General features: G+C 39.8%; 1 protein-coding gene across 1 annotated transcript in view; it reads left to right on the top strand.

Moving 5' to 3' along the window:
- CYP20A1 (cytochrome P450 family 20 subfamily A member 1) overlaps positions 1–26,806 on the top strand; it is a 27,781-nt gene extending 975 nt beyond the window's left edge. Inside the window, exons 2-13 of the mRNA XM_070933236.1 lie at positions 1,647–1,696; positions 2,766–2,932; positions 11,049–11,194; positions 13,875–14,042; positions 15,034–15,112; positions 15,660–15,775; positions 18,145–18,199; positions 19,738–19,858; positions 22,195–22,306; positions 24,058–24,122; positions 25,548–25,637; positions 26,051–26,806. Of these exons, the coding sequence (XP_070789337.1) occupies positions 1,647–1,696; positions 2,766–2,932; positions 11,049–11,194; positions 13,875–14,042; positions 15,034–15,112; positions 15,660–15,775; positions 18,145–18,199; positions 19,738–19,858; positions 22,195–22,306; positions 24,058–24,122; positions 25,548–25,637; positions 26,051–26,213 (1,332 nt within the window). The 3' untranslated portion in view covers positions 26,214–26,806. The remainder of the gene's footprint in view (positions 1–1,646; positions 1,697–2,765; positions 2,933–11,048; positions 11,195–13,874; positions 14,043–15,033; positions 15,113–15,659; positions 15,776–18,144; positions 18,200–19,737; positions 19,859–22,194; positions 22,307–24,057; positions 24,123–25,547; positions 25,638–26,050) is intronic.

The following is a 26,806-nucleotide window of genomic DNA, read 5'->3' as shown; positions in this document are numbered from 1 at the left end:
ATAAAGTGGAGAAGCCCTTGGTCAGTTGATTTAGTCAGCCAGTCACTTTATTGCCCACACCAACTGTGGAGGAAAAAGCAAATTGGAGAAAAGGAGTTCAGCCTGTGTTCAGTGTGGACAGCAAGTGGCAGCATTTAGCCAACTCTGAAGGAATATGGACAGGATAGGATAATATTTGGGTGGGAGACCACTAGGAATAGTGAAGATAAAACTGGGAAGCAAAGATGGCATTCTGGAAGAAAGTAACAATTAACTACTTCCACATTGTTGCCAAAATATTTCCATTAAATCAAGAGTTGAGCTCAATTCCTTCCAAGGAGTGTTTGTTTCATTTATGAGAACACTAATCCAAAGAGCAGAATTGGTGTAGGTGGGTCACCCACCAGTAGGGTTTGGTTACCTTCTTTTTCTTCAGTTTTCTTTTGCTTCATATATTCTAATATTCAGATGTATCCAGACTTTCAATTTAGGATGAGGGCCAGGATCCTGGTAATCTCAAATTGTGATCATTGCTCACTCAAAGGCACCCCTTAAAAGGGATGTGAAGCCCCCTTTTTTGCCTTAGGGGATGGACAGCTCAGCTGTTAGTAGCCAGTGTTAGTAGCCAAAATGGCCTAACATGGGCCTGTGATCTGCCCCAAGGAAGGAAGGAAGCTTCCTGTGGTGGGAGGGGCTTTAGGTCAGAAAGAGAAGTAGAGAAGAAAATAGTTGGCATGTCCAGAGGTGGGAAGTCCAGTCCCTAGCAAGGATGGGAAATGTTTTTCTCTGAACTATTCCAGATCCTGGAAATTAGCACAGTATCAAGGTTCTTCTAATGCAATTATTTATTTTAAAATTTTCTGCCTTGGCTTTCTAAAATAACTGCTTCTAAATAACTTAGAAAACCTATAATATGAACTAAGACGAATAAAAATGTAAACTTTACAGACTGGAAGATTCAGCACAAAAAGAAATAGGATGAGGAGGAAGGAGGAAAAGTAGTGTTAGATCAGGGGTGTCAACCTCAAGGCCTGGGGGCCGGATCCTTGGATACAGCAAGCGGTGCTTCTGCCAGTGAAAACATGCTCCCGAGCTCCGTTTTCAGCTGCCACAGCCTCCTGCAACCTTCTGCCAGTGAAAACGGAGTTCGGGAGGGCCACATGCGGGCCTCTGTGATAGGAGTAACATCGAGCTAGCCATGACCCCTCCCCAGGTCAAACACAACCCTGATGCAGCCATCAATGAAATTGAGTTTGACACCCCTGTGTTAGATAGTTATATAGATCAATATCTAAAAGCATAGAGGAATTAAACTTCAGCTATCCAATATAATTTGTTTTGTTAGACTGCATCCGTAATCCAATTTTGAATAGGAAACTGCCTAAAATATGTTCCTTTGAACTCCATAATGGATCAGCAATTTATAAATTAACAGTTCTGAATAGCTGAGTTTGAATGCAAAATATATGTATTTAGGATTAAAATAAACTACAATGACATACATGTTTAGTCCCATAGAAATTATGATGACTTGTAGTCCTATATTTGGTAAAATCATAAGCACCTAGATTTAAGGAAAGAGTTGGCTAAGTAATATATTTTGTTTTGTGTTGACTTGATAATAAAAAACATCTTAATCTTTCCAATTATGTTACCTTCTTTTTTAGTCTTCCCGACAAGCTTCAGGAATTCCAGGGATCACTCCAACTGATGAAAAGTAAGTTACTCCTTTCTATTTAATTTCCCTTTTCTACACAGAAGTGCCCTTAATCTTTTTGGGTCATTGGACATGTTGCAAATTTTAAGACAATGTTTAGAACTACCACACTTTATTTGAGGGAGGATGCACTTGGCATTGGAAACTCCTTTCCTGTTTCCTATGTATATTATTGTCTTTCTGCTTTTTTTCTTCTGATCTCAATAATTGCTCTCTTTTTCATTGAAGACATTGCCTACTCCATCCTTTTCCTAGCTGATTTTAGGTTTTTTCCTCTCACTTTTATCCCCATCTTTCAAACAATGAAGCTGTAGTCTGGAGCAACCTCTGCAAAGTTTCAAAGACTGTTTGGAGCGGTCTGGTTCAGTAGGGTAAAAATATTCTTTAAACATGTTGTCCATCTCAGCAAAGGTAGTAATGCTTAACTGAAAATGAATACTTCTAAACTCTCTGGTCTGGGTTAAAAATGGGACCATTTTTTGCAAAAATGGGGTGCGCAGAGTGTTTGGGAGGCCTGCAGAGTGCTCCCGGGGACTGGAGAGGGCAAAAATGCCCCTGTTTTTGTGAAAAACAACCCTGTTTTGGGCTTCCCAAACCCCCCACGTGTCACATTTTTTCCCTCCCCAGCCTCCTGGAGACTCTGCAGGCCTCCCAAACCCTTTGCAGACCCCACTTTTGCAAAAAATGAGCCTATTTTTAGCAAAAACGGGATGCGCAGGGCGGGGTTTTGGGAGGCCAAAAATAGCTATGTTCAGTGTATAAGACGCACCAACATTTCCACCCTCTTTTAGGGGGGGAAAAAGTGTGTCTTACTCCAAAAAGTATGGTAATTAGTTGGATCTAGGTTTCAAGTAGTCATAAACTATGCTTTAAATCCAGCTGTTTTGGTCTACAAACTGTGGTTTGTGGCTTACTTGTTTGTGCCCAGTTTACAGTCATTTATGATAGTTAATGAAATAGTTGAACAAACTATGGCTCAGCTTAATGTTGTGATTCTATGTTAAGTTCTTCATTTCTTCTTTGGAGATTTTAATGAATTTGCCCTAATCTCATCCTTCTTTCATTCCAGAGATGGGAATCTCCCCGATATCATAACTAGTGGCAGCTTGCATGAGTTTCTGGTCAACCTCCATGAGAAATATGGCCCAATTGTCTCTTTCTGGTTTGGACAACGTCTTGTGATCAGTCTGGGGTCCATTGACCTCCTGAAGCAGCACATTAACCCTAACAGGACAAGTAAGTACTTTTCTCATGTCTACAATAATCTGAATCAGTGGATGGTATGAAATAAACTCTGTTAGGAGAACATGAGTTTTTATGAATTTCATGAATTCCACTGAATGTTATCCTCAGCTGAGTGATATTTAGACAGATGAATTCAGCCAGAAGAATTGTAAGGTGGAAAATCATTTGTGAAACTTAGAAATAAGAAAAGATCTGTTCATATAAATAGATCCATTTAGAAAGTGGGTAACCTACTTCCAGCAAACTTGAATTGGCAAAGCAACATTCCCATGAACTCTAGATGATAGAAGTAATTAAATGCATCTAAAATACTTCAATTTCAGTACTTCAGTATCTAAAGCAATGTTAACAAGCTACTGCCCAGTATGATAGTTCTATATTTGAAAGTTAATATATGGATTTTTAAAATACTTTTTTTAAAACTACAGCAAAATTATTCATATTTGTTTGTAAATAGTGAAATACTGGTTTCTATACTGCTTTTCACTTTAAAAACATTCATCTTACTAATTATTGTGGGACATCAATCCAGTGAAAGTGCCATAAAATGCTACTGACACCTAATGTCAAGAATCGCTTTAGAGCAGGGGTCCCCAACCTGTGGGTCACGGCTCACTACCAAGCTGCAGGCTGCATGAATGGCTAGCTGGTGTGCGCGCGCACCTCTGCACATGGCCCCACTTGTGCTATTGCGAGCATTCACGGTTCTACTCGCACTTCTGTCATTGCGGGCACTCTACTTGTGCTTGCAGTCCCATTCATGCGAGCCTTGTGGGTGCTCGCAGCCCCATTCACGCAAGCGTTGCCAGAAAAATCACAGGTGTTTGTGCATGCACAGACACATGCACTTGCCCCTCCCACAAAATCATTCCCTCTTTCTCCCCTCTCCTATTCTGGGTCACCAACCAAGAAAGGTTGGGGAGCTTTGCTTTAGAGAATTGTCCAGGTCACAGGTGTCAAACTCCCTGCGTCACGTTGCCATCATGTGACGTTTCGCGATGTTTTCCCCATCCACAGAGCTGGAGTGTGTGTGGCCTGCACATGATGCATCCAGTCCGCAGGCTGCCAGTTTGGCACCCCTGGTCCAGGTGAATGAAACTTGAATAATGTTGCTGTTCTTCTGAATATGTCATTTGAACAGATTTGAAAATGTAGTAGACATAATAATGATCAATAGTCCGGATCAGCATTGTAGTTCTCTGCAGGCCGGCTGGGTGGGGAGACAGGACTGATGCGTCCTGCAGCACTTTGCCGGCCAAAATGGGGTCCGGGGGGCCCGTCCAGGCTGAAAACAGAGTGTGGGGGTAATGCCTGCAGCTCCCCAGTACCCCTTTTTGGCTGCCAGAGGCACTGCGGGCTGGTCCTTTGTTATCTCCAGATTTAAGCAACCCGTGGGCTGCATTCAACTTGCAGGCCTTGAGTTTAACACCCCTGGTTTATAGCATATAGCCTAATGCTAAATTTTGCCACATTATTATGACAAAATCCTACAGTCACATTATTCATTATATGTAGTCTCTGACTTAGGACCACAGTTGGATCCAAAAATTTATGTTGCTAAGCAAGACAGCTGTTAAGTGAGTTTTGCCTCTTTTTATCAGTTTTTTTAATCAACTGCCAATCACAGCAGTTGTTAAGTGAATCATGCAGTCCTTAAGCGAATCTGGCTTTCCCCATTGACTTTGCTTGTTGGAAATCAGCTGGGAAGGTTACAATTGGTGATCACATGACCATAGGACAGTACAGCTGTCATAAATACATGCCAGCTGCTAAGCGCCTGAATTTTGGTAACAGGACCATGACAATACACAGTCCTTGACTTATGACCACAATTGAGCCGAAATTTATGTTGCTAAGTAAGAAATTTGTTGAGTTTCTCCTCATCTTACTTTTTTTGCCACATTTGTTAAGTGAATCACTGCAATTATTAAATTAGTAACTCAGTTAAGTGTGATGACTCCCCCCACCCACCCCACGTTTTCCTAGATAACTGTCTAGATGTTAGCTGCGGGAGGATGGACTGGTTCCTGTCAAATCAGGAGCTGAGTTGATTGATGGCTCTTAGCAGCAGTCTATGAGAGCTTTGGCTGAGGCTCCAGGTGGGGAAAGCATGCAGCTGCAGCTGTCAATGAGGAGGAGGAGGAACTGCCTTCTGCTCCTGATCCAAGAACACATAGGGCATAGAAAAGGCAGGAGTAGAAAAGGTCAGCCAGAGTACTCATGAGGAGAACGCCTTGCCCTTCTCAATGGCCTGCACCGGAAGCTGGCTGTTTAGCACAGCAGACAGACACAGGTCTTATTTGTTTCCTACCTGTCTCTTTTCTAGTCATTGTGATTCCTGCCTTGCTTTGGATTGACACTACCTTGACTTGGAAACTCTGGACTTTTCTTGCCTCATGAACTCTCTTGTGTTGTGGATTTAAGTTTGCCTGGTGGATTTATTTTGATTGAGAAACTTTCAAGTGCCTTGTGGACTTTGGCCATTGCTCTGTAGACTAGCATTGGTCTGCTTATAGTTGGACTTAATTTGGACAGTTCTGGATTTTTAGGTGAATGGAATTGCTGGGGAATATTAATAAATTCACTAAACCATAGTTACGTGTGAGTGAGCAGAACAGTCATTAAGTGAATCTTATGGGCTTTCCCATTGACTTTGCTTGTCAGAAGGTCACAAAAGGAGATCACATGACCCCGGGATACTGCAACCATCATAAAAATGAACCAGTTATCAAGCATCCGAATGTAGTTGGGGATGCTGCAATGGTCATAAGTATCAAAAATAATCAAGTCACCTTTTTTCAGTGCCGTTGTTAACTTTGAACAGTCACTAAATGAACTCTCAAAGACTACCTGTACTGCAATGGATGTAAGTGTGAAAACCAGTCTTAAGTCACTTTTTTCAGTATTGTTGTAACTTTGGTCACTAAATGAATGAGTGTAAGTCAAGGACTAGCTGTGTTTCAATCAACGTGCTTGCTTTTTTTCCCCTTCTGCTGCCTGTAATAGGCTAAATATGATCGCTCTGTGTCTGTGTGTAGAAAGAATTTCTTCATACAGTTCTTTTATAACGGGGTTTAAATGCAACCTCATGGAAACACACTTTGTTTCTTAAGGTACCAGAGGCAGGGATGCAGGCCCTGCAAATTACACTGTACATGTGATTAGATACACTGCAGAGTATGTGGTTGGCTATGAAAGCACATTGCTGGGTGAGGAAGGCAAAAGTTTGAGGTAATAAAGGTAGTAAGAGATGTATATTTGAGAAAACAAAGGCAATATTTCATGGACATAGTTTTATTTCTAAAGAGTTACTTCTATGGGTTTTTCTTATGCCTTCCTTCCCAGAGCCTTTGCTTGCCTCTTAATATCTTTTCTTAGCTCTGTCAATATTTTTTGGCCTTTTTAATGTTTTATGGCTGAGCTGACAGTTTATTTAACACTGGGTGAGTTTAAGGTCCCGTGTTCAGTGAAGAATGACAAGATCAACATTTATTTTACTTTACTGACATTATTATTAATAATAGATTTTTATTCTGGACACACACACAGTACTTAATACTTCTGCATCCTATTTTCCCCACAACAGTAATTATATGAGGTGAGTTGGGCTGGGTATTGTTCTATTAAATTCTGGTGACTCTTATGAATTAAAGCTCTCCCAGCTGTCCCTTCACTCACTTGGCAGGATATGAAAGTTTGGGGGCTAGCAGCCTTATAGTTTTTTGCAGCTGAGAGGTGCTAATCTAAACACATAGCAGTTAAATTTCTCATGACGCTTTTCAACAGATTCTTGCCTTTAACAAAAGAGTGTGACATTTAACAAGTCTGTTCTTTCAGTTCTTCCTTTCAGATGCAAATAAAGCTTAAAAAATTTCTTGGGCAAGCCTGTTTCTTAAAGTTGTTGCACATATTTTTAATTAGCAGTTCTTAAAAACATTTCCTAGACTACCTTTGAGACTTAGGTGAAGCATTAGGTGAGAAGTGAGTTAGGAAGCCATTTTTTCCCCAGACAAACGAGCATTGTGAATTTGTGAGTGCTTCCTTTTTGCTGTCCTCCCAACTAGTAGATTTGTTTGGAGAAATGTTGTGCAGATTCCCTCTGAAATTGGAACTCCTCTCCTCCCCTCCCTCATGCCCGAAAGACTTTTTGTTGTATTTCTTCTCTCACCTCTTCTATGGCTTGTACAGAACACATCATATAATTTGTTTCCATTTTTCTTTAACTGTGGAGCAACAGAACATTAAGGTTGATGTATCCTTTGGCCAAAAAAAGTTGGCTGGTAAGCAGTTTTGCAGAGTTCAAGAAGCAAAAGATGCAGGTGGCTGTCCCAAAGAGCTTACAGTCTGGGAAAAAAATGAAGAAATGAGATAGAAAGCCAAAATTGAAAAGAGATGTCATTATTTGCACTCCCTCTTGTGTTTTCAGTTTCCATCAGCATGAAAGCTTTGCAGCAATATGGATGCCCAAGGCTAATGGCCCTGTAGAATTTTGAGAAAGAAGGAAGTTTTCAGATAATTATCCTGGGAAAGGGTACCTATCATAGGTACCTTTTCGCTCTTGTACAAGTATGTGCACATGTGTTTGTCTGGTCTTTCAAAACATCATGCTGTTTTATCTCTAAAAACAATACCATTGATTGGAGGATAATTGAGTTTGAAAGAGAAATTCTTCCCCCCACAAGAGCTGCAGGAGGAGACCAGTTCTGGCACTGGCTTTATCTTGCTCTATCCTTAGTGTAACCTTGACTACATCCTCATAGGGGGGAGGAAAGGAACAATTTCAAAAGCAGCAGAATTTTATTCCAGCTGAATGTGACATAGAGCAACATTGGAAAAAGTCTATAAAATAGTCTACTGACAGAAAGATGTTATAAAATTTAAATTGGAATAATGTTGGTCTTTTCATAAGTGATGATGAAAGAAACCTGTATTACTTGTTTTAACCAGGAAGTAACCTGTTTTTTACTCTCTGTGCATGCGCAGAAGGCTTTGCGCATGCACAGAGGGTCCAAAATCATACACGTTCTAATCATAAATTCTAATCCAGGGGTGTCAAACTCGATTTCATTTAGGGCCGCATCAGGGTTGTGTTTGACCATGGAGGGGTGTGAGGAAACAGGGGATGTGGCCAGGTCAATGTCACTCATATTGGGTGCCTGAGGTGGCCAAGTGCTAAGGCAGGACTTCCCTCAGACCCTCCCTCTCCCTTCCTCCCTTCCTTCCTTCCTTCCTTCCTTCTCCCTCCCTCCCTCCCTCCCTCCCTCCCTCAAATTCAACTGTAAATTGCTTTTCATGTCTTGTCCATCTTTCCAAACTCAATCCATACACCAGAATAAATGTGGTCCTCTTTTTTAAAAGAGAAAACATCTCTTTCTTCCTTCTCGGAATACACAATGTAAAGGTATGCACCATACCTTTGCGTTTCATCCATTATGGAGGTTTTTTAACCTCTACTAATTCAGCATTCTTTTGTTGATAGCTGTTTTGCTACTGTGCTGTTGTGGCTTTTTATTGTTCTCTCTCTATTGATACAGATGAAAACCCTCAACTATAACTCTGCTATTTGTATATTGGGCTTCAAGCAAAGAAGAGAATTGGACAAAGATTAAGCAGTAGAAATAATAGAAGCACAAATTGTTCGAGTAGTTTAGAACTGATTTCAGCCTCCAGAGATTGTAGCATGTACTCTGCAGGATATCTTTCCTGGATTTTGTGTGATTTTTAGGTTCATATTACTCATGGCATGTTTGCCTTCTGTTGCCAACCGCTTGCCAAGCTCCCTTGTTTAATGCATGCTTTTATTTTGCACCATGCTGCTTTTGTTATACTTGGCTTGAGAGTGGGTGGAAGTCAACAGCACCTAGAGGATAGAGGGTTCCCCCCTTTCTTTCTTTGAGTCACACATTTAAAGAACACTTGAGCATTTGCACGGCAAACTGCCAAGAAGAGAGAATAAAATAGTTCTATAGTGCAGTGCTACACTTTTATACTAAGATGTAAATCATACAAAATTCTGCAGAGGTTTCTGCTGCTGCTGCATCTTATTGAATAGATTGGGTATAGCTCATGCTATAGAAGCAGGGACAAAGTGATTTTCTAATGGAATGCATCTATTTTATTAATTTGCTGGACTTAAACCCTGCCTTTCCTAGTGGAGCTCAGTTAACAAGAAAATCTCTTTTCATTTTATTGCCACAATCATAACCCTGTGTGAGAGAGCAGTTGGCCCCAAATCACCCAGTAAGATCCAGTGGTTGAAAGGGGACTTGAACCCAAGTCTTCCTATTCCTAATTTAGTACTTTGACTACTATGCTTTGCTTACACTTGTGCAATAGGTGAATCAGTTGATTGTTTTTGTCAATCCTACTCATCAGGAGCTTTATCAGACGGCCTTGGTTTTGTCCTTCTCTTCCAAAGATATTCAGAGGGGAAAAAAACATCAAGATTATGATTGCAAGGTATTCTGTTAAATAGAGATTATGTTGTATAATAATGGTGGATGGTAGACCAGAATATTTGATAAGGCAGAGCTGGGTCACACAATGACCTCTTTTGGATTCCTCTAGTTCTGGCTGCAGTAACACTTTGTTGTAATTTAGTGTAACATAATTTGTTATCGGTTAAAATAAGAATGTCTTTAAATTCATTAGGATTAGCATCACATACCCTGTAATTAATGCAGCAGGAAACTCATGCATTTCTGCCAAATATATACAGTGTGATTGCACATACATTTTGAAATAGCTTGTATGCAACCATTATTGATGTAGTGTTCCAAGCTGTGAGCCGCCAGTGTTTCTGAGACACCCAGGGTTAGCCCCGTAGCTGAAGTATTGTCAGGCCTTCTGGGTAAACCAGACAGAAAACACAACTAGGTGAGCTAAATCTACTTTATTGTAATTCTGTTACACATTAACAGAATCTTGCAAATCTGAAGGTACAAACGTCTTGCTGCCACTTTTAGCTGTCTGATCAATTAGGGTGAGCCTTCCAAAGTTTCTTCCTCTGTCTGTTAAGCAACAGCCTGCAAGGTCTTCCCTCTCTTGTCTGATTGTTCCCTAGCCAGCATCTATTTCCTTCATTCCCTCAAGGTCATCTACCACATTCCATTACAGATATTTTCACCTAGGTTTGTAATGTATTTGGGGTCTGTGAAAATCTTTTCTTTTAGTAAGAGATGATAAAGGATCTGAAACCTAAGGCCTGCCTGTGACCGTGTGTGCCTTTTGATACATCCACTGGTGCTTTGAGATCCTCAGTAGAGAGGTTTACCTGTGGTTAAACTTCTCTACCACTGCTTCTCGTGAGAGATATATTATCTATCACCAGCTTTATAAACTTGTAGCATTTTTGCAAATTGCCTTGGACAACAGATGGTTGAGAATCTCTGAGCATCTGATAGTACTGGGCAAAGGATATTGTCAGAAGGCAAAGTGAGCTACATAATCACTATAACCTGGAGCTGGTCCAGTTGGCATGAAGCACTGGTTGTTGGGCTTCTGCTTTGTTCAGAATGGATGAAAAGCGTACTTTAAGGAAGACTCCCTTAGCGATCTGGTAAAAGTTACATTATGTCATTGAAGCAAGGGATAGGGTTATTAAAATAAAAATGAACTTCTGCGGAACTTGCCAAGTTCTTACTGATTCTTACAGGAGAGGCTAGTTCTACATGAACTACATGCTTGAAGCTTTCTTGACTGCCTGATTAGATCACTTTCTTACTCTGAGATCACAAATTGTACTTCTCCCTTTCTTCTGCAGAGGGGTTAGAAGAAGCTGTAAGAATGTGTGACTATTGACAAAAATGGTTATTTGGAGATTTGGACAATGCAGACATTCAGGAACAAAGATATTTGTTCTGCATAGAGAGTTGTGCATCTTCTTGTGTTATTGCTGTTGAAGAAAAATCGATATTTTAGGTACCAATACTTAGCACCCACCCATGTAACTAACTGCAAACCTCTGAACTAATTTGACAGATTTATAGCAGTCTTTCCTAACCTCCTCCTTTCCAGCATAAGCAGTGGCTGGGAACCATGGGAACTAAAGTAGAGGAACGACTTAGAGCCTTGTAGGGATTGATTGCATTTTCACTCTCTCTTTCAGCGGACCCCTTTGAAACGATGTTAAAGTCCTTGTTGCAGTATCAGTCTGGCCTGGGTGGAGACATGGCTGAGAGCTGCTTGAGGAAAAAACTGTATGAAAACGGTGTCACCAAGCTGCTGCCGAGTAATTTTCCTGTCATCCAGAAGGTGAATAGCTTCATCCGAGGGCAGAGTTTTGCTCAAGTGTATGGGAGGGTGTTTTCTAGGAGGATAAATGATTCAGAATAATCTCTTTAAAAGGCCATGATGCGTGGAGCAGAATCAGATGTTTTAAGGTTTTTGAAAGTTGCTTATCTTGTGTAAGCATTCAACTTTCTCAAAAGGGATTCCCCAGTATTATGGTAAATTTTATCTGTGCATTTCCATTTTATATCTTTCCTGTGTTTTCAAGGCATGTTAAAACTCGAATGAAGATGCCTGCTACTGTTTTACCCCTCACCCTCACTCTGTCACACAATGGATTTTAGCAGTACTTATATTTTCCAAACTAAAAACAATTGGTTTTTTATCTTTTATTTTTTATGTCATATTGATTATGCTGTAATTTTTTGTTGTGAATCATCCAGAGATGCTGAGAGTTAGTCGGCATATACATTTAATATTATGGTTGGTCACACAATCAAACAGATGTTTAGACTGGATTTAGCATTTTTATTCACTTATCAAATCCTTCCCAAGGATCTGCAAAAGGCAGATGTGTGATGGCGTTAAAGGTGTCATTGGGATGTAAACTGTTCCAAGTAAAGCTGCCTTTTGCAAATGACTGATGGTGATTTTCTCAGTGCCAATGGTATGCAAGTAATGCTTGAGATGTTTTGGGAGTGCACCCAAGGCACTACTCCTATTAATATTAAATATGTTTTAAGCATGATCAGGCATGCACAGGCAAACAGAGAGTGCAAATTTTTGTTGAAAAACTCTTGGACAAGCTCATAGTGAGAAGTTGAAAACCTTCACAATCTGACCCTGAAAATTTAATTTTTGAAAATAAATAGTATATCTAGACTTGTGCCAGTTAGATTTCATATCAGGGCATGGTACAGAGCAGTGCAGGTTACTCTTGTCATGACCCTTGTCAGAGCAGAAATTGAGATGTGTATTGATCTCTTAGTGACTTCTTTCTGGATTGGTTATAGTGGTTAGGAGTGGATGGCACTGTGCTGCAGTGATTCCCTTCTTCCTCAGTGGTTGGTTTCAGTCAGTGTTACTAGGGAGAGAGAAGTTGCACCCACAGCCTCTCATTGGTGGGGGACCACAGGGCTTGAAGCTCTCCCTTGTCCTGTTTTATATCTACATGAAACACTTGGGTGAGGTCATCCATCAATTTGGGGCTCAGTGTTATCACTAAACTGAAGTTATTCAGCTTTATATCTCAAGGCTGGGCTGTGCAGGTGAAGCTATTGATATATTACTGATCCAGGGTCTGGAGACTGTTTGGGTCTAGAGGCATGGAAAAGATTTCAGCTCAATCCTGACAAAATTGAGTGGGTATGGCTGTCTGGTCCCTTGGGATATGGGGCATTTTCATCATTGGCCTTATGTGGGACAGCACTTCCCCATTCCAGAATAGTGCACAACTTGGCAGGTGGTCCTTCTGGACTTGCAGCTATTGCTCAAAGAGCAGGTGGCAGCTGTGGCCAGGAGAGCCCTTGTACTCTTCATCTCCCAGTTGCATCTTTTCTTGACCTAAGACTGTTTAGACAGTTACTCATACACTGGTCATGTTATGATTGGATTACTTCAACACACTCTACATAGGGCTGCTCTTGAAGACTACCTGGAAACTACATCTGGTACAAAATGCAGCAATATGAATAATAATTGCCAAATCCCAATATGCCTTTGTTACCATTGCTACTTGAGCTGCATTACTGGCAAGTCCAGGTGTAAGTCAGGGTGCTGGTTGTTATGTATGAAGTTGTTTATGGTACAGGTTCCGGATGCCTGAGGGACCATGCATCTCTTTTTCTGCCTGGCTGGTACATTCTGATAAAGTGGATATACTCCATGTCTCTTAAATGTTGTAATTTTATGGGACTGAGGAAGCCTGCCTTCTCTGTCATGGACCCCATCTTTGGGAACAACATTCCCCCCCCCCCCCGCGATACATACAATGCCTCATCTCCTGGGCTTCCTAAATAAAGACTTGACTTTGTTCCTAGACCTGTAGTTGATGTGGTTGTGGGGCCCCTGATTTGAATTGTTACTGTTCAGTTGTTTTAGTCCAAGATTGCCTGTGGAGTTGTATGTTTTTACCTGCTTTTATTGTTTTTTATTATAATTGTAAACCATCAAGAGTCTATGAGAGTGGGTGGCAATAATATATTTAAATAAATAAATAACAATAACAATCTATTACTTGCCCATCCCCAATCCCAATCAAGTCAGTTTTATTCGTGCCAGCTGGGTCACCAAGTTCATTTTTATAAGTTGTGGTATCACAAAGATTCAGAACCTCCGCAGTTAGCATTTCCATTTACTTTTCTTGGAGAAACATCTCCATGCCCCTCATCTTTTTGATCATACAGATCAAATGTCCAGCTATGTCCAGTACAATTACTAGAGATCTGTAATTGCACATGCTCTCTGTGTGCCTTAAGAATCATTGCACCTTTCCCAAAGCACCACTAGATGGGAGACATTATAACAAGTAGCTCAATGCTAAACAGGCATTATGAGTAAAGGTGGATTTCATCAGAATAGTTTAAAAGGAATTGACCTGCTTTTCTATTCAACAGGCCTTGTAATAATATTTAATTTGTGCTTTTCAGTTTCATGGGAATGTGTAGGGATAAAGAGATTGACACATTTATTTCTTTTGTATAAGCTGTCAGAAGAATTGCTAACAAAATGGCTAACCTTCCCCGAGTCTCAACATGTGCCCCTCAGTCAGCATATGTTAGGTTTTGCAATGAAGACTGTTACACAGACTGCTATGGGCAGCAGGTTTGAAGATGACCAGGAAGTCATCCGATTTCGTAGGAACCATGATGTGGTAAGTCTGCAAAAAGAAGAGGCAGAAATGTTCTCTTCAGTTCCATTTTCTAACACGGGGAGACAAAGCACATAGCTGTGCATAGAAAGGCACGGGCTCAAAGACATAGCTTTGCTAATCTCCTTCAGTTATTGAATAAGTAGGTAACACTGCTTAGCTGACCTTGGCTGATCTTGAAAAATCTAAGCTGAATTGGACCTTGGATAGAAACCACAAGGAAATTCCCAGGCTGGAGACTAGGCTGAGAAATTTTAAAAAATGGAAAATCACGTCTATATTGTTGCCAAGAAAACCAACATGTGGTCACCAGAGGCTAAGTTCACCTTAAGGGAAATTTAGATTTCAGTTCTTAAAATAGTCTTAAATAGCCTATTGCTGCATACCTTGCTTGTAGTGGAATATCTGCATTAAGAACTTTTAAATGAGGATCTTTAATCCACTGAGCTGAGAGATATTTTCTTAAGGTCTGATCACACAGAGCAAACCAACTGCAGATTTAAGTGCGAGTAAAAACAAAAACAAGCTTTCATCTAAAACTAAAATGGTAGACAGTGTGCAATTTCACTGCCTTCTTTCTGAATCAGCCTGCTCTATACCAATGTTATCTTCAGTTTCATCTCAGACTTTAAACATAATATCTACAATAGTTATAATTAATATATTTAATTGCCCTATAGTATTTTGAAACTCATCTAGGTACCTTCTAAAAATTGGAATAAGTACTGTACTATTTCATGTGTGAGGAAGTCCCTCTGTTCTTCTAATTAACAGAATAGGCAGCCTATGAACCCACTGTAGTACAGGTAGTTCTCCACTTAGGACCACAATTGAACCCAAACTTTCTGTTGTTAAGTGAGTTAAGTTATTAATCACTTCCATTTTAGCAGCAGCCTTACCTTAGTACAGAAACCATATTTAATATTCTGGTAAGACTGAAATAAATAATTAACAATAAACTAAGAAAGATTGTTATTATTTATTTCTATTTCAGATCTGGGCAGAAATTGGAAAGGGTTTCTTAGATGGTTCACTTGATAAAAGCACGACCAGAAAAAAGCAGTATGAAGATGGTGAGTTTTGTTTTCTATTTATTTGACACATATTCCTGGCAAGGTGATCTAATTGAACATTTTTGCATAGCATCATGTTTTATTGAATATTTCAGAAATGCTACTGTTTTATCTAGCATGTATACAGAGATAGATAGATAGATAGATAGATAGATAGATAGATAGATAGATAGATAGATAGATAGATACCGTGAGCATTATTCATCTATTTTCCAAATGTAGGATAGTGTAATAAATCAATCCTATTTGCCCCTCCTTCAGCAGTCTGCAATACCTATTTGTGATATAAATTTTCTGTAATTGCTGGAGGCTGACAGATAACATTTTGTTTCTCCATTCATACTTGCACATGCATACAGACACATATCTGTGGAACCAATGGATAGGGGTATGATGAAAATAAATGCGTTTCAAATCATTTTTCATCCACCACAAGGGAAGCAGCTTTCAGAAGCCAAAGACCAGCTGCCAGACATGATATGATGTGTTTCTAGGACACCCCACTGTGCTAGCTAGGAAATGACCTCATTATTCTTTCTGCTTAAAGCCCTGATGGAAATGGAGCTGGTCTTGAAGAAAGTCATAAAAGAACGACAAGGAAAGAGCTTCAGCCGACACATCTTCATAGATTCTTTACTACAGGGGAATCTGAGTGACAAGCAGGTATCTGCATCTTTGGTGTAATTAACTATTAATGGAGTTCCCTCTAGATCAGCTGCTAATTATGTATTGGTAGTGTTTGATTAATATAATAGCCTCCATTGTATCCCATTTGAGTACTTTTTTTTCCTTGCTTGAATCTAATGTGTGTGGCTATTTTAGACCTTTAGGCTTGAAGCCTTTTTTAAAAAAAATAATACAGTAATACATTATTGTATGCACTTAACTACTAAGGTGACATGGATAGGGTTGTTGTTAAAATGGGAGAAGCTGTTCTTAATGTATTATTTTAGCTAATTCCAAAATGGCAGGAAATCCTGTCTAGTAGATCTAGGACTAGAGTAATTTTTTATTTTTGATGGGACAAGGCCTTGAACTAATCTTCATTGGCAGAATATTGGATAGGCGATACAATATCTGGCATATCCGAGGTGTTAATCTGGCAGAAACATCATGGCAATCGCATGAGTGGTCTACCAGCATACCAGATATCTGTTGCTTTTATGGAAGCTGCATTGCCTTGGCGAAAACTATAGAAGTCCACATCTCATGGTGGTGAAGAGTGGAGCTATTGCCATTCACATACATTCTCTGATCTTTAGTATCTAAGGCAATAACCTTTCAAATAATGCCCCATTAAATACAGTGGTATTTATGTCTGAAAAATGCATATAATTATAAAATTGTATATGGAGGTGGAACAATTAGGTTTGAGCCTACAGAAGGAAAGGCTGGATCAAATCTTCTCTCTGAGAAGTCCTGAATGTCGACACACTTTGGATCTCCCTTCCTGCTTTGGTATGGCTGCTTAGCTGCCACTGCTTGTTTTCTAGGGAAGTGATTTTACTTGAGATCCCTCCTCAACCTCAGTGTATCAGATAGTTGGGGATCCCATAATCTCTGCATTTTATTGTCAAGTAAAAGAAACTATGAATCTTATTTTATTTTTATAGCTATGTCCTGGCTCGGGGGTATGGAGGCATGTGACAAAAGAAATCAGCACCCCTCCTTTGGGAGATCATTCACATGATACAGTATAACAGAATTAATTTTACTTTTTTAAAAAAAAAAACAAGAAGGCTAAAAAATCATTTTAAGTGGTCACGTGCAGTACAGCAAAAAAAAAAGTGTAAAAATAGAGAGCTCTTAAAGCCCTTATAGCATCTCAAGCAAATCCCCAAAGTCAAAACTACAGGCAAAAAGTGAAATTGGTCTATTAATTAGGAAATATAACCATTGAACATTTGAAAAAGGAAAATAAATCAGAAAGGGATCATATCAGGCACCATAAACCTCCATGCATTCCAAAATAAGCGTAATTTCATGCAACATGAAATGAGCCTTGGTGGCGCAGCAGACTAAAGTGCTATTAAGTAGCACCAGCTGCCTGCAATTACTGCACCAGCACCAGCTGCCTGCAATTACTGCAAGTTACTGCAAGTTCAAATCTCACCAGGCTCAAGGTTGACTCAGCCTTCCATCCTTTCGAGGTAGGTAAAATGAGGACCCAGATTGTGGGGGCAATAAGCTGACTTTGTATAAAAAGAACACCGCTTGGGGGGGCCCAAAAGCCCTATTAAGCAGGTATATACAAAAGTATGAAGGCTATTGCTTAACGCATTGTAAGCCGCCCTGAGTCTCCGGAGAAGGGCGGCATATAAATCAAACCAATAAATAAATAAATAAACATTTCTAGTTACCTAATTTGCTATTATTTCATAGAGGCAAACTGAGGACTACAACAAAGTTTTCTATTTCTCTCTTACTTCTTCCAAATTCTATTAGGTTCTCCCCTTTAATCGGATGCTCATGAGGTTTAGCTCCTTTTGTAGCCCTGAAGCCCTTGCTTCTCGCTAGAAATTTTTAAATATATAAAAAGATAAAATATATTTTTTCTTCAGAAGAGGAGGAGGCAGGAAAACTCTTTTTGCTAAGCATACTTATGCTGGTCTATAGTTGTAATAAAAATTCGATTGATGGATCCTTTTGCTACATGCGGCCTTTCTCAGGAGGATTTTGCTTGACACAGAGAAGATGTTTTGATTTAAACAATCTCTATGACACGCAGCTGACAGTCTGGAGTTCTCTGAAGGCCAGTTGGCTTCATAAGAGGAGACTTCTAAATGTACATGATACTTACAGACTTTTCCATGCATATTTTTTCTGAGCAGAGAGAAGATATATTGTTAACAATCAATCATTTTCTTTCTTTTTGGAGCCATTTCTTCTGGAGGTACAATTAATTTGGAATTCATTTCCGTTATATCTGCTTTGACATATATAAAATGTTTGATTAAATTTTCAATTTTAGATTTGGCACTAATTCTCAGTGTCTTTTTTCCTTCCTTCATGAAACTCTCTTCATTTTCTAGATTTTGGAAGACACTATGATCTTCTCTCTGGCAGGATCCATAATCACTGCAAAATGTAAATATATAAAACAGCATAGTGCAAATCATTGAGGGAGGGGGGAATCCTATGAAAATGTTGTTACTGTGCTTGTTATTTCATAATACTATAGATAATTTGATTTAGTTTGTGGGCTTTTGAGATGCTCCAGGCCTTTATAATGTCCACACTGTTTTCTTTCTTGGACATGAAAAGTTAAAATAGGGCAGGTGGAGGGAACTAGGGCTTATGCCTGAAATAGCAAAATAAATGATAAATATCTTGAAATTCTTTATTCTAATTTCTCATCATGTAGAGTAAATAAAATGGTAACAAACATTTTGGCAAATTGGGATTGGGAGAAGCAAAATCTCAGTATCCCAGGATAAACAAAAAATTTCAGGATATAGGAAAAAATGGTCTTTATTTCCTTTTGCTTGGCCATGAGATGTGCTTGTCTGAATTCTTTGGGTTATGTTAGAGGCAGATCTGAAAATAGCATTACATGGGTTTCCTCATATTTTAAGGCAATTGCCTTCCTAGCTGATTATGATATACTTTGAAATAACTCTATAACCTTTCTTTTGAAGAGACTGATATTTGAGAATAAAATGAAAAGAATATACAGAAATTCCATATAGTAGTCATGTCAGTATCCAAGATACCCTCGCAGATGCTCCCTAGTACTAGACAATGTCCAGTCACTAATGAACAAGAATATTTGAAATGAGGGGTCCTAGGTGCTCTCTGAGCTTGGTTGTTTTTTGCAGATGTTTCATTAGCAAAACTAGGTAACATCAGTGCTAGTAGGACTATTTCAGAGCCCAGGTGCCATTATATAGCCTCCCATTATGCTTACTTTCTAAAAAAGCTTATCAGGATCTGACGAACAAAGCTGATGCCAGAGGCTGACACTTTGCTTTGCAGCATGCAAGCTTCCAGTGAAACTTTAGCTTTTAATTAGGAAATATTAAGTGAAGCAGAGAGCCTATTAAATGGTGCCAAAGGAGGTGCTGCCAGCGCGTGGAACATTTGGATGGGGATGAGCGGTTTGTGTAGATATAGAAGAGTTTGGAATGAATGGTGTGGAAGAAAAAAGGATGGAGGATGGGTGAATAGTTTTTTGCATGCTTGGGTATATCTGAAATTATGAATTAGAGGTCTTGACTCTAAACTCACTGGCTAGCTTTAGTCAAGCCATTGTTTTTCAAGCCTCTTTATGTGGGGATAATTCAAAACCTTATTTCAGAGAGCAAAGATAATGATGACTGAAATAATAACTATGGTATACAAATTGTACACTTCACAAAAAGGTTCTCTGATTGTTAAACTGTAGTTTACGTCTAAAGTCTGCTCAGCCTTTAAAATGCTTCTTCATTTTCTCACAGGCCACCTAATACTTACTTCTGCCTACAGACTGCTCCATCTGGCCTGAGTTTTCTATTGAGTTACTCAGTGGGGGGTTTCCTTTTTCCTAATTTCAGTACATGAACTGTGAATTGTATACATGTGTTGACCACCTAAAGACTTTTATCCTCTGATGCATCTCTCTCTCTCTTTTTTTTTTTTTCTGTTAGTATGTACGTGGGCGGTCTATTTGTTAACTACCTCAAAAGAAGTTCAGCAAAAGCTTTACAAGGAGTTGGATCAGGTTCTTGGGAAGAGCCCTGTTACACACGTGAAAATTGAACAACTTAGGTGTGGGTCTGTTTTTATACTCATTTTTCTTCATACTCCTGATCTCTTAACAAGGTGTGAGAAGAGGAGGACTCTTCTTTTCCTTCTTGCTCTATCAATTTCTCACCACTTTTTAAAATCCATTTGAACCCTAGTATGTTACTATATTGCTAACGTGCTTAACTTAAGACAGAGTTTACCATGTGAGCTAGCCAACCCATTCCATTCCAGCACATGGGCAATCCTCAACTTACGACCACAATTGAGCCCAAAATTTCTGTTGTTAAGAGAGACATTTATTAAGAGAGTTTTGCCCCGTTTTATGACTTTTCTTGCCACAGTTGTTAAGTGAATCACTGCAGTTAATAAGTTAGTAACCTGGCTGTTAAGTGAATCTTGCTTCCCCATTGACTCTGCTTGTCAGAAGGTCGCAAAGGTGATCACATGATCTTGGGATACAGCAATGGTCATAAGTACGAACCAGTTGCCAAGCATCTGAATTTTGATCACATGATCATGGGGGTGCTGCAAAGGTTGTAACTGTGAAAAATGGTCATAAGTAACTTTTTTCAGTGCCGTTGTAACTTTGAACAGTCACTAAATAAACTGTTGTAAATTGCAGACTACCTGTATCTTATATCTTGTACCCAGCAAATGGGGCAATACTTAATGGGGTGTTTGAGGGCAACAATAGGCAGAGCAGTGATGCAAAATGAGTGAGGCCAAAGCACATTCATGAAAGACTGGAATTTTCTGGGATGTTCCCCCTTCCCCCAATTATGGGTTTCCTTTATGTGTAAAACTATTCTAAGCATTTTAAAACACAGGAAAACTTGAAGTAGTTAAAATCTACTAGTGGTGCTGAGGATGGGGAGTAACAGGCTTCGACTCAACCCCTCCAAGACCGAGTGGCTGTGGCTTCCGGCGTCCCGATATAGCTAGCTGGTGCCAACACTGGCTATTGGGGGCGAGTTTTTTTTTTTTTTTAATTTGATTTATATGCCGCCCTTCTCCGGAGACTCAGGGTGGCTTACAATGCTTTAAGCAATAGCCTTCATTCTTTTGTATATTTTATACAAAGTCAGCTTATTGCCCCCACAAACTGGGTCCTCATTTCACCTACCTTAGAAAGGATGGAAGGCTGAGTCAAGTTATTGGCCCCCACGGAGAGGGCTCGCAACTTGGGTGTCCTCCTGGATGCACGGCTGTCTTTAGAAGAGCATATGACGGCCGTGGCCAGGGGGGGGTTTCATCAGGTTCACCTGATTCGCCAGTTGCGTCCCTTTCTGGATTCCTTACGCACAGTCACTCAGGCACTTGTCACTTCCCGCCTGGACTACTGCAATGCTCTCTACATGGGGCTCCCCTTGAGGTGCACCCGGAGGCTCCAGCTGGTGCAGAATGCGGCTGCGCGGGGGATTATGAGAGCGAGAGGGCGCTCCCACGTGCACCTCTCCTGCGTGAGCTGCATTGGCTCCCGGTGGACTTCCGGGTGTGCTTCAAGGTACTGGTTACCACCTTTAAAGTGCTCCATGGCATCGGACCTGGGTATTTGCGGGACCGCCTTCTGCCGCCAATAGCCTCCCACCGGCCAGTACGCTCCCACAGAGAGGGACTCCTCAGGTGCCGTCAGCTAGGCAGTGTTGGCTGGCGACCCCCAGGGGGAGGGCCTTCTCTGTGGTAGCACCTGCCCTCTGGAACGATTTGCCCCCGGAGATACGGAGGATATCAGATCTCCGGGCTTTTTGCCGTGCCCTAAAAACTTTTCTCTTCCATCAAGCAGGGCTGGCGTGAAACCCCCCCCCCCCGTTTTTGAGATATTAGATTTTTAATTGTTTAATGGGTTTTAGTCGTAAGGTTCTTAAATTTTTGGCCAAAGGGTATAATTCTTTTAAATTTTTAAATTTTGTATTGGATGTTTTTTACTTGGCTGTGCACCGTCCTGAGTCCACTAGGAGAAGGGCGGTATACAAATTTAAATAAAATAAAAATAAAATAAATAAATCTAAGTGACCCATGAGTGGCACTGCATTTCGATTTAGAACAGAGATACAAGAGAAGTGTAATTTGCTAGGGGTGGAGAAGAAGTGCCTCAGCCAACAAGCAACCATTTGAGCTTCAAGAAACAGAATAAAATTGGGAATATTAAAGTGGATAACTCCTAGCCAAGATACATGTAATTCCTCCAAGAACTGATTATTGTAACACAAGTTGTGCTGTGACTGGATTAATGTTCATTAATCTAATTCTTGTTTGAATGCGGTCTCTGGAAGTTGTAGGAATGTGTGTGTGTTTTAGGAGTCTTCTTTTTTTTTTTTTTTAATCAACTGAAAACCTTGGAAATGTTGTGCTTGCAGGTATTGCCGGCAGGTTTTGAACGAGACAGTGAGGACAGCAAAACTAACCCCAATTGCTGCCCGGCTTCAGGAGCTGGAAGGCAGAGTTGATCAGCATCTGATTCCCAAGGAGGTAGGATTGGAAGCTGGTGCTCTGATCTTCAATTTCAGTTAAACTTCCATTTTAACTGGGAGGCTTCCTAGAAAGAGAATATACAAAGACAGAATGTGACTTTGATTTTTTTAAGAGAGGCACATTAGTGGCCGTGTAAACCAGAACACTGAATTCTTTTTTCAGTAAACCAATTCAAAGAACATTGCTGCCCATTGCAAGCAATGTGATTCCAGATGGTGTACAGCAAAAAAAAACCAACAAAACCAATGAACAATAAATCCCCCAAATAACCATGTAATATTTTTAAAAACCCTACCCAATATATAAAATGGCAACTAAACACAATAACTAAACAACCAAAATGAGACTATACTCAAATGAACTCAAATGCATTTTTGGTTTAATAAACCATTATATGACTGAGAGTTTTGTTTATTCATTCAGATGCTTTGTGCGTCTGTGTGTTTGTGAACCTAATTTAGCCAGGAAAGATCCAGTTAAGCAGTTTTCCTTTTTCTCTAAGCAGAACACCAATAACATTCTTAACTGAGAATAATTGGATCATGATCATGAGAGCCAGCTCAGTCTAGTGGTTAAGGCATCAGGCTTGAAAGCCGGATGTTTTAGTCCTGCCTTAGCCATGAAAGCCACTTGGGTGCCCTTGGTCCAGTTACTCTCTCTTAGCCCAACCCACCTCACAGGATTGTTGTTATGGGCAAACAGGAAGAGGAAGATGTGCTGGATATGTTCACTGCCTTGTGTTATTTGCAAACATAATAAAGGCAGGATACAAATAAATAGATTTGGGTATACATGCTGTTAAACTGGGCAATTTAGTGGGAATGTTATTAATAGTTAGTAAAATTTATGGTGCTCTGTGCTGAGTTATAGTAACACAGTTATATCATTAGAATGAGGAGAGATGGATGTTTTAGCTGTTCATAAAGTACTTGGGAGAGATGCTTAAGGAACAGAATAAATGCATGAAATCTTACTGAGGCTTGCTAAAATCTTGGGGCCATAAAATGGGCCCTGAAGGAGCCACATCCAGCCTGAAGTTTTCCATCCCTGTTAACAAATAAAGAGAAAGAGGTACATGAATATTGCTGTTATATTTTTTGTTCCAAATTAGTAGGAGTTTTGATCAACAAAATATAAATAGAGCATCCTTGCTTGTGCCATTTCCAACAAAAATATAACCATTGTAATTGATCCATTTAGTGCCATATTTACTTGGACATCAGTTCCATATATTTTCACCATCCTTATAAACACAATTATGACTTAGTTCCTTAAGGTGAGATTATCAAACATCAGACTTCTGGAAAAGTAGTGAAAGGAGCTGATTTCAAGCACAAAGCTAGAAAAAACATTTGGTTTCTATCACTTCTGTCACTGTCTTTTTCCTCTAATAAAATGCAATGATTGCTATAGATGATTACACACATACTCATTTGGAACTATTATGGTCCATTTTGTCTTGAAATGCTATCATTGTGATACTGCTTCACGAAAAGGAAATTTATCTTAAGAGGTTCCGTGGTACTTGGCTGCTGTCACCTTTTTCTGTCCCTGATCTCTTCTTTACTTGCAGATTGGATTAGTTTTTCATTAAGGATCTAAATCGAAGTTGAAGCAAAGAAAATATATCTCTGCCATGTATTTATACAGCTGTTAATGCACATAATAGACTACTAGCTTGTGTATGCAATGTGATACTATTGTGCATGTCAGTGGCCTAATATGATGCTTTTTAAATTCTCTTACAGACTCTTGTTTTATATGCACTTGGTGTGGTCTTGCAGGACAGCTCAGTCTGGCCGTTGCCCTACAAGTATGGAACACAGAAAACTTAGATGATAATGTTTTTTAATGTAAATTCATTTTTTCCCTGCTAAATTCTGTCTCTTGGTACTATATGAATAGTGGACCTATATCATGACACATGGTTTCTGGGCTCGTCCATTTAAAATGTAGGTTTAGAATTTCATGTTTGATTCAAAAACAACAACAAAGTGCATGTTAAAAAAAAAAAAGTAGAATTATCCAGATGCATTATTTTCTCAGCAAAAGATTTTAAGAGGTTCATAATTTTATGGTGCATTTGTCAATTTTAGAAAATATTGACATTGCAATTTACAAGGATGGAGAACACCAGTCAAAAGCTTTACATCATTATTTCCAGTTATGGCCACAGAAGAATAATTTTGGCCTCAAAATTTGAATTCCACAGACTAGAAGAAAACACACTAATGCCTCCAAATGGCAACCTTTAATCTCATTCAGCCAAGTAGAGGCAGGACTGGGGAGCTGAAATGAAGACATTGATTTTGAATCCAAGGGGAAAATACCATAGAATTGATTGAAATAAAATTAACCAAACAGCTTAAAAAAATTAAGAAAAAATCTGGCTCTGGAAACTGTACAAATGCATTCTTCATTCCACATCAAAGACATTTTTGGGGGGTTAGGAAATGAGTTCACAAATGAGTTCAAGATTGCCGCCCCCCCCCCCAAAAAAAAGCTATATTAGCATCAGCCAGGCATTATCATTTCCTGACACTTACAATCCAACTCTTAACTCTGCTAATTAAAACAAATTAAGGGATACATCAAACAAAACAGCTTTTCCAGATTTTGCTGTTTCCCTGCAGAATATAGTTGGTCTTTTAAAGGGAACATGATGAGGTACAACCAACAGACAGCTGAAGGGTTGAACAATAGAAGATTTATTGCCCAAAGAAACATCAAGTTAATGAAAAACACACATGTGCTACACTACAGATTTTAATAAATATTGCAGCGGGATGGGGGGACGGGGTGGAGTTGTGAGAAAGTAAATAACCAGGCATCCTTTTGATTGCTTTGTCCATCCTTTCATTATGAAAACCCTACTGTTAGTTTTAGGCGAGGCTGAATAATTGCTTGTTTGCCCCTCCTTCCCAACAGTGATGGTGAAACATGCTTTTCTTTCTAATGAATCATCCGCTGCTGAGCACACATTTGCTTGCAGGCCAGCTGGATTGAGAAAAAACGGAGGCGGCCTGGTGCAAGCAGCAGAGAAGGAAGGGAGGAAAGGGGAAAGAGATAGCAGCTCTGTCTCTCACCAAATTGTGCCAAATCAGAAAATGTACATTGGGTGGATGCAGGCGGCCTTGGGTACTCTCTGCTGAAGAGCTTCTTAATTGCCAATTCACATTTCTTGTAGCTCATTTCAAGGAGTGGGTAGCTTTTGATCTTTTCCTTTTCTTTTTGATAGATTTGATCCAGATAGATTCAGTGATGAAGCTGCTATAAAAAATTTCTCTCTCCTGGGTTTTTCAGGAAGTCAGGAATGCCCTGAATTGAGGTGAGAGAAAATTAATATTTTTTTAAAAAAAAAAGTTGGGGGGGAGGGATGTGCTCTAAATGGAGGGGAGGAAAAACAATACTCTCTTCTTTTGGTAGTTCTCTGAGATCTGTAAAAAGCCTCTTATGTACTTAGAAGATAGAACACAGAATAATAGGGTTGGAAGGAATCTTGGAGATCTTCTAGAAAAGCATCCAGAGGTGGTTGTGGCAGGAGGAAAATCTCCTAAATGAGAAAAAAAAACCACCCACCCCTTCTTTCTTAGCCTCTCATTCCACACTGTCCAAAGGGTGACTGATCTATCAGAGATTCAGATGCCTGCGGTAGCAAGAAGTGGCTTCCTTCCATGGGTATCTTTCTGTTTCTGTAACACTGAATTCCAATTATTTGGCTGATCTTTTTTTCATGGCTAGGTTTGCCTGTACAGTTGCTACAGTTCTTCTGAGCGTGATTGTGAGGAAACTCCACCTGCAGCCTGTGGAAGGCCAAGTCATTGACACGAAGTATGAGCTGGTTACATCACCCAAGGAAGAAGCATGGATAACCATATCCAGAAGGAACAAAGGAGAGGAGTGAAATTGCTGCGGGAGAATCCTTTGGCACAACTGACCACCTTCCAATGCTTCCTTTGAATCATCGTTAGGCATTCTTGGCTCAAAATATTTCCCTCCTTTCCTAAAAATTTCCTTGGATCCTATAAACAAATCTGTAGGATTAATGGGAAAACTGGACCTTGTGAGGCAGTGATTAATTTGCTCCTCACTTCCCATTAACAAGAGCAGCAAGAAGTCCTATATTCTAACCTAGAAGTCCTCAGCCATAAAAAACAGGTGTAAACAGTCACATTGTGGAAAGGCACTGTGCATTTGGATAGAAGAACTTTTTAAAAATCTATTTTTAAATGACATACAACTCAAGCTTTGAGTTATAGCACAGAGAAACCTAAAGGTGAACCCTTGCTCTAAATCGGGTGTCAAACTCACGGCCCAAGAGCCTGATGCTTCATGTGTTGGCCCCGCCCCCGCCCGGTTTATCGAAGGGGGAAAAAGTCCCAATACGTCACGTGACAATGCAAGTTTGACACCCCTGCTCTAAATTAAGTTCCAATATGAGTAATGGGTTCATGCAATTCAATAAAAATGGTGGAAGCACACTTCCAATAAGAAACA

Source organism: Pituophis catenifer, unplaced genomic scaffold (assembly GCF_029215685.1).
Source record: "Pituophis catenifer annectens isolate HBS135680 unplaced genomic scaffold, rPitCat1.0.hap2 SCAF_1, whole genome shotgun sequence".
Classification (NCBI taxonomy): Eukaryota; Metazoa; Chordata; class Lepidosauria; order Squamata; family Colubridae; genus Pituophis; species Pituophis catenifer.
This window is presented reverse-complemented; position numbering and strand designations above follow the sequence as displayed.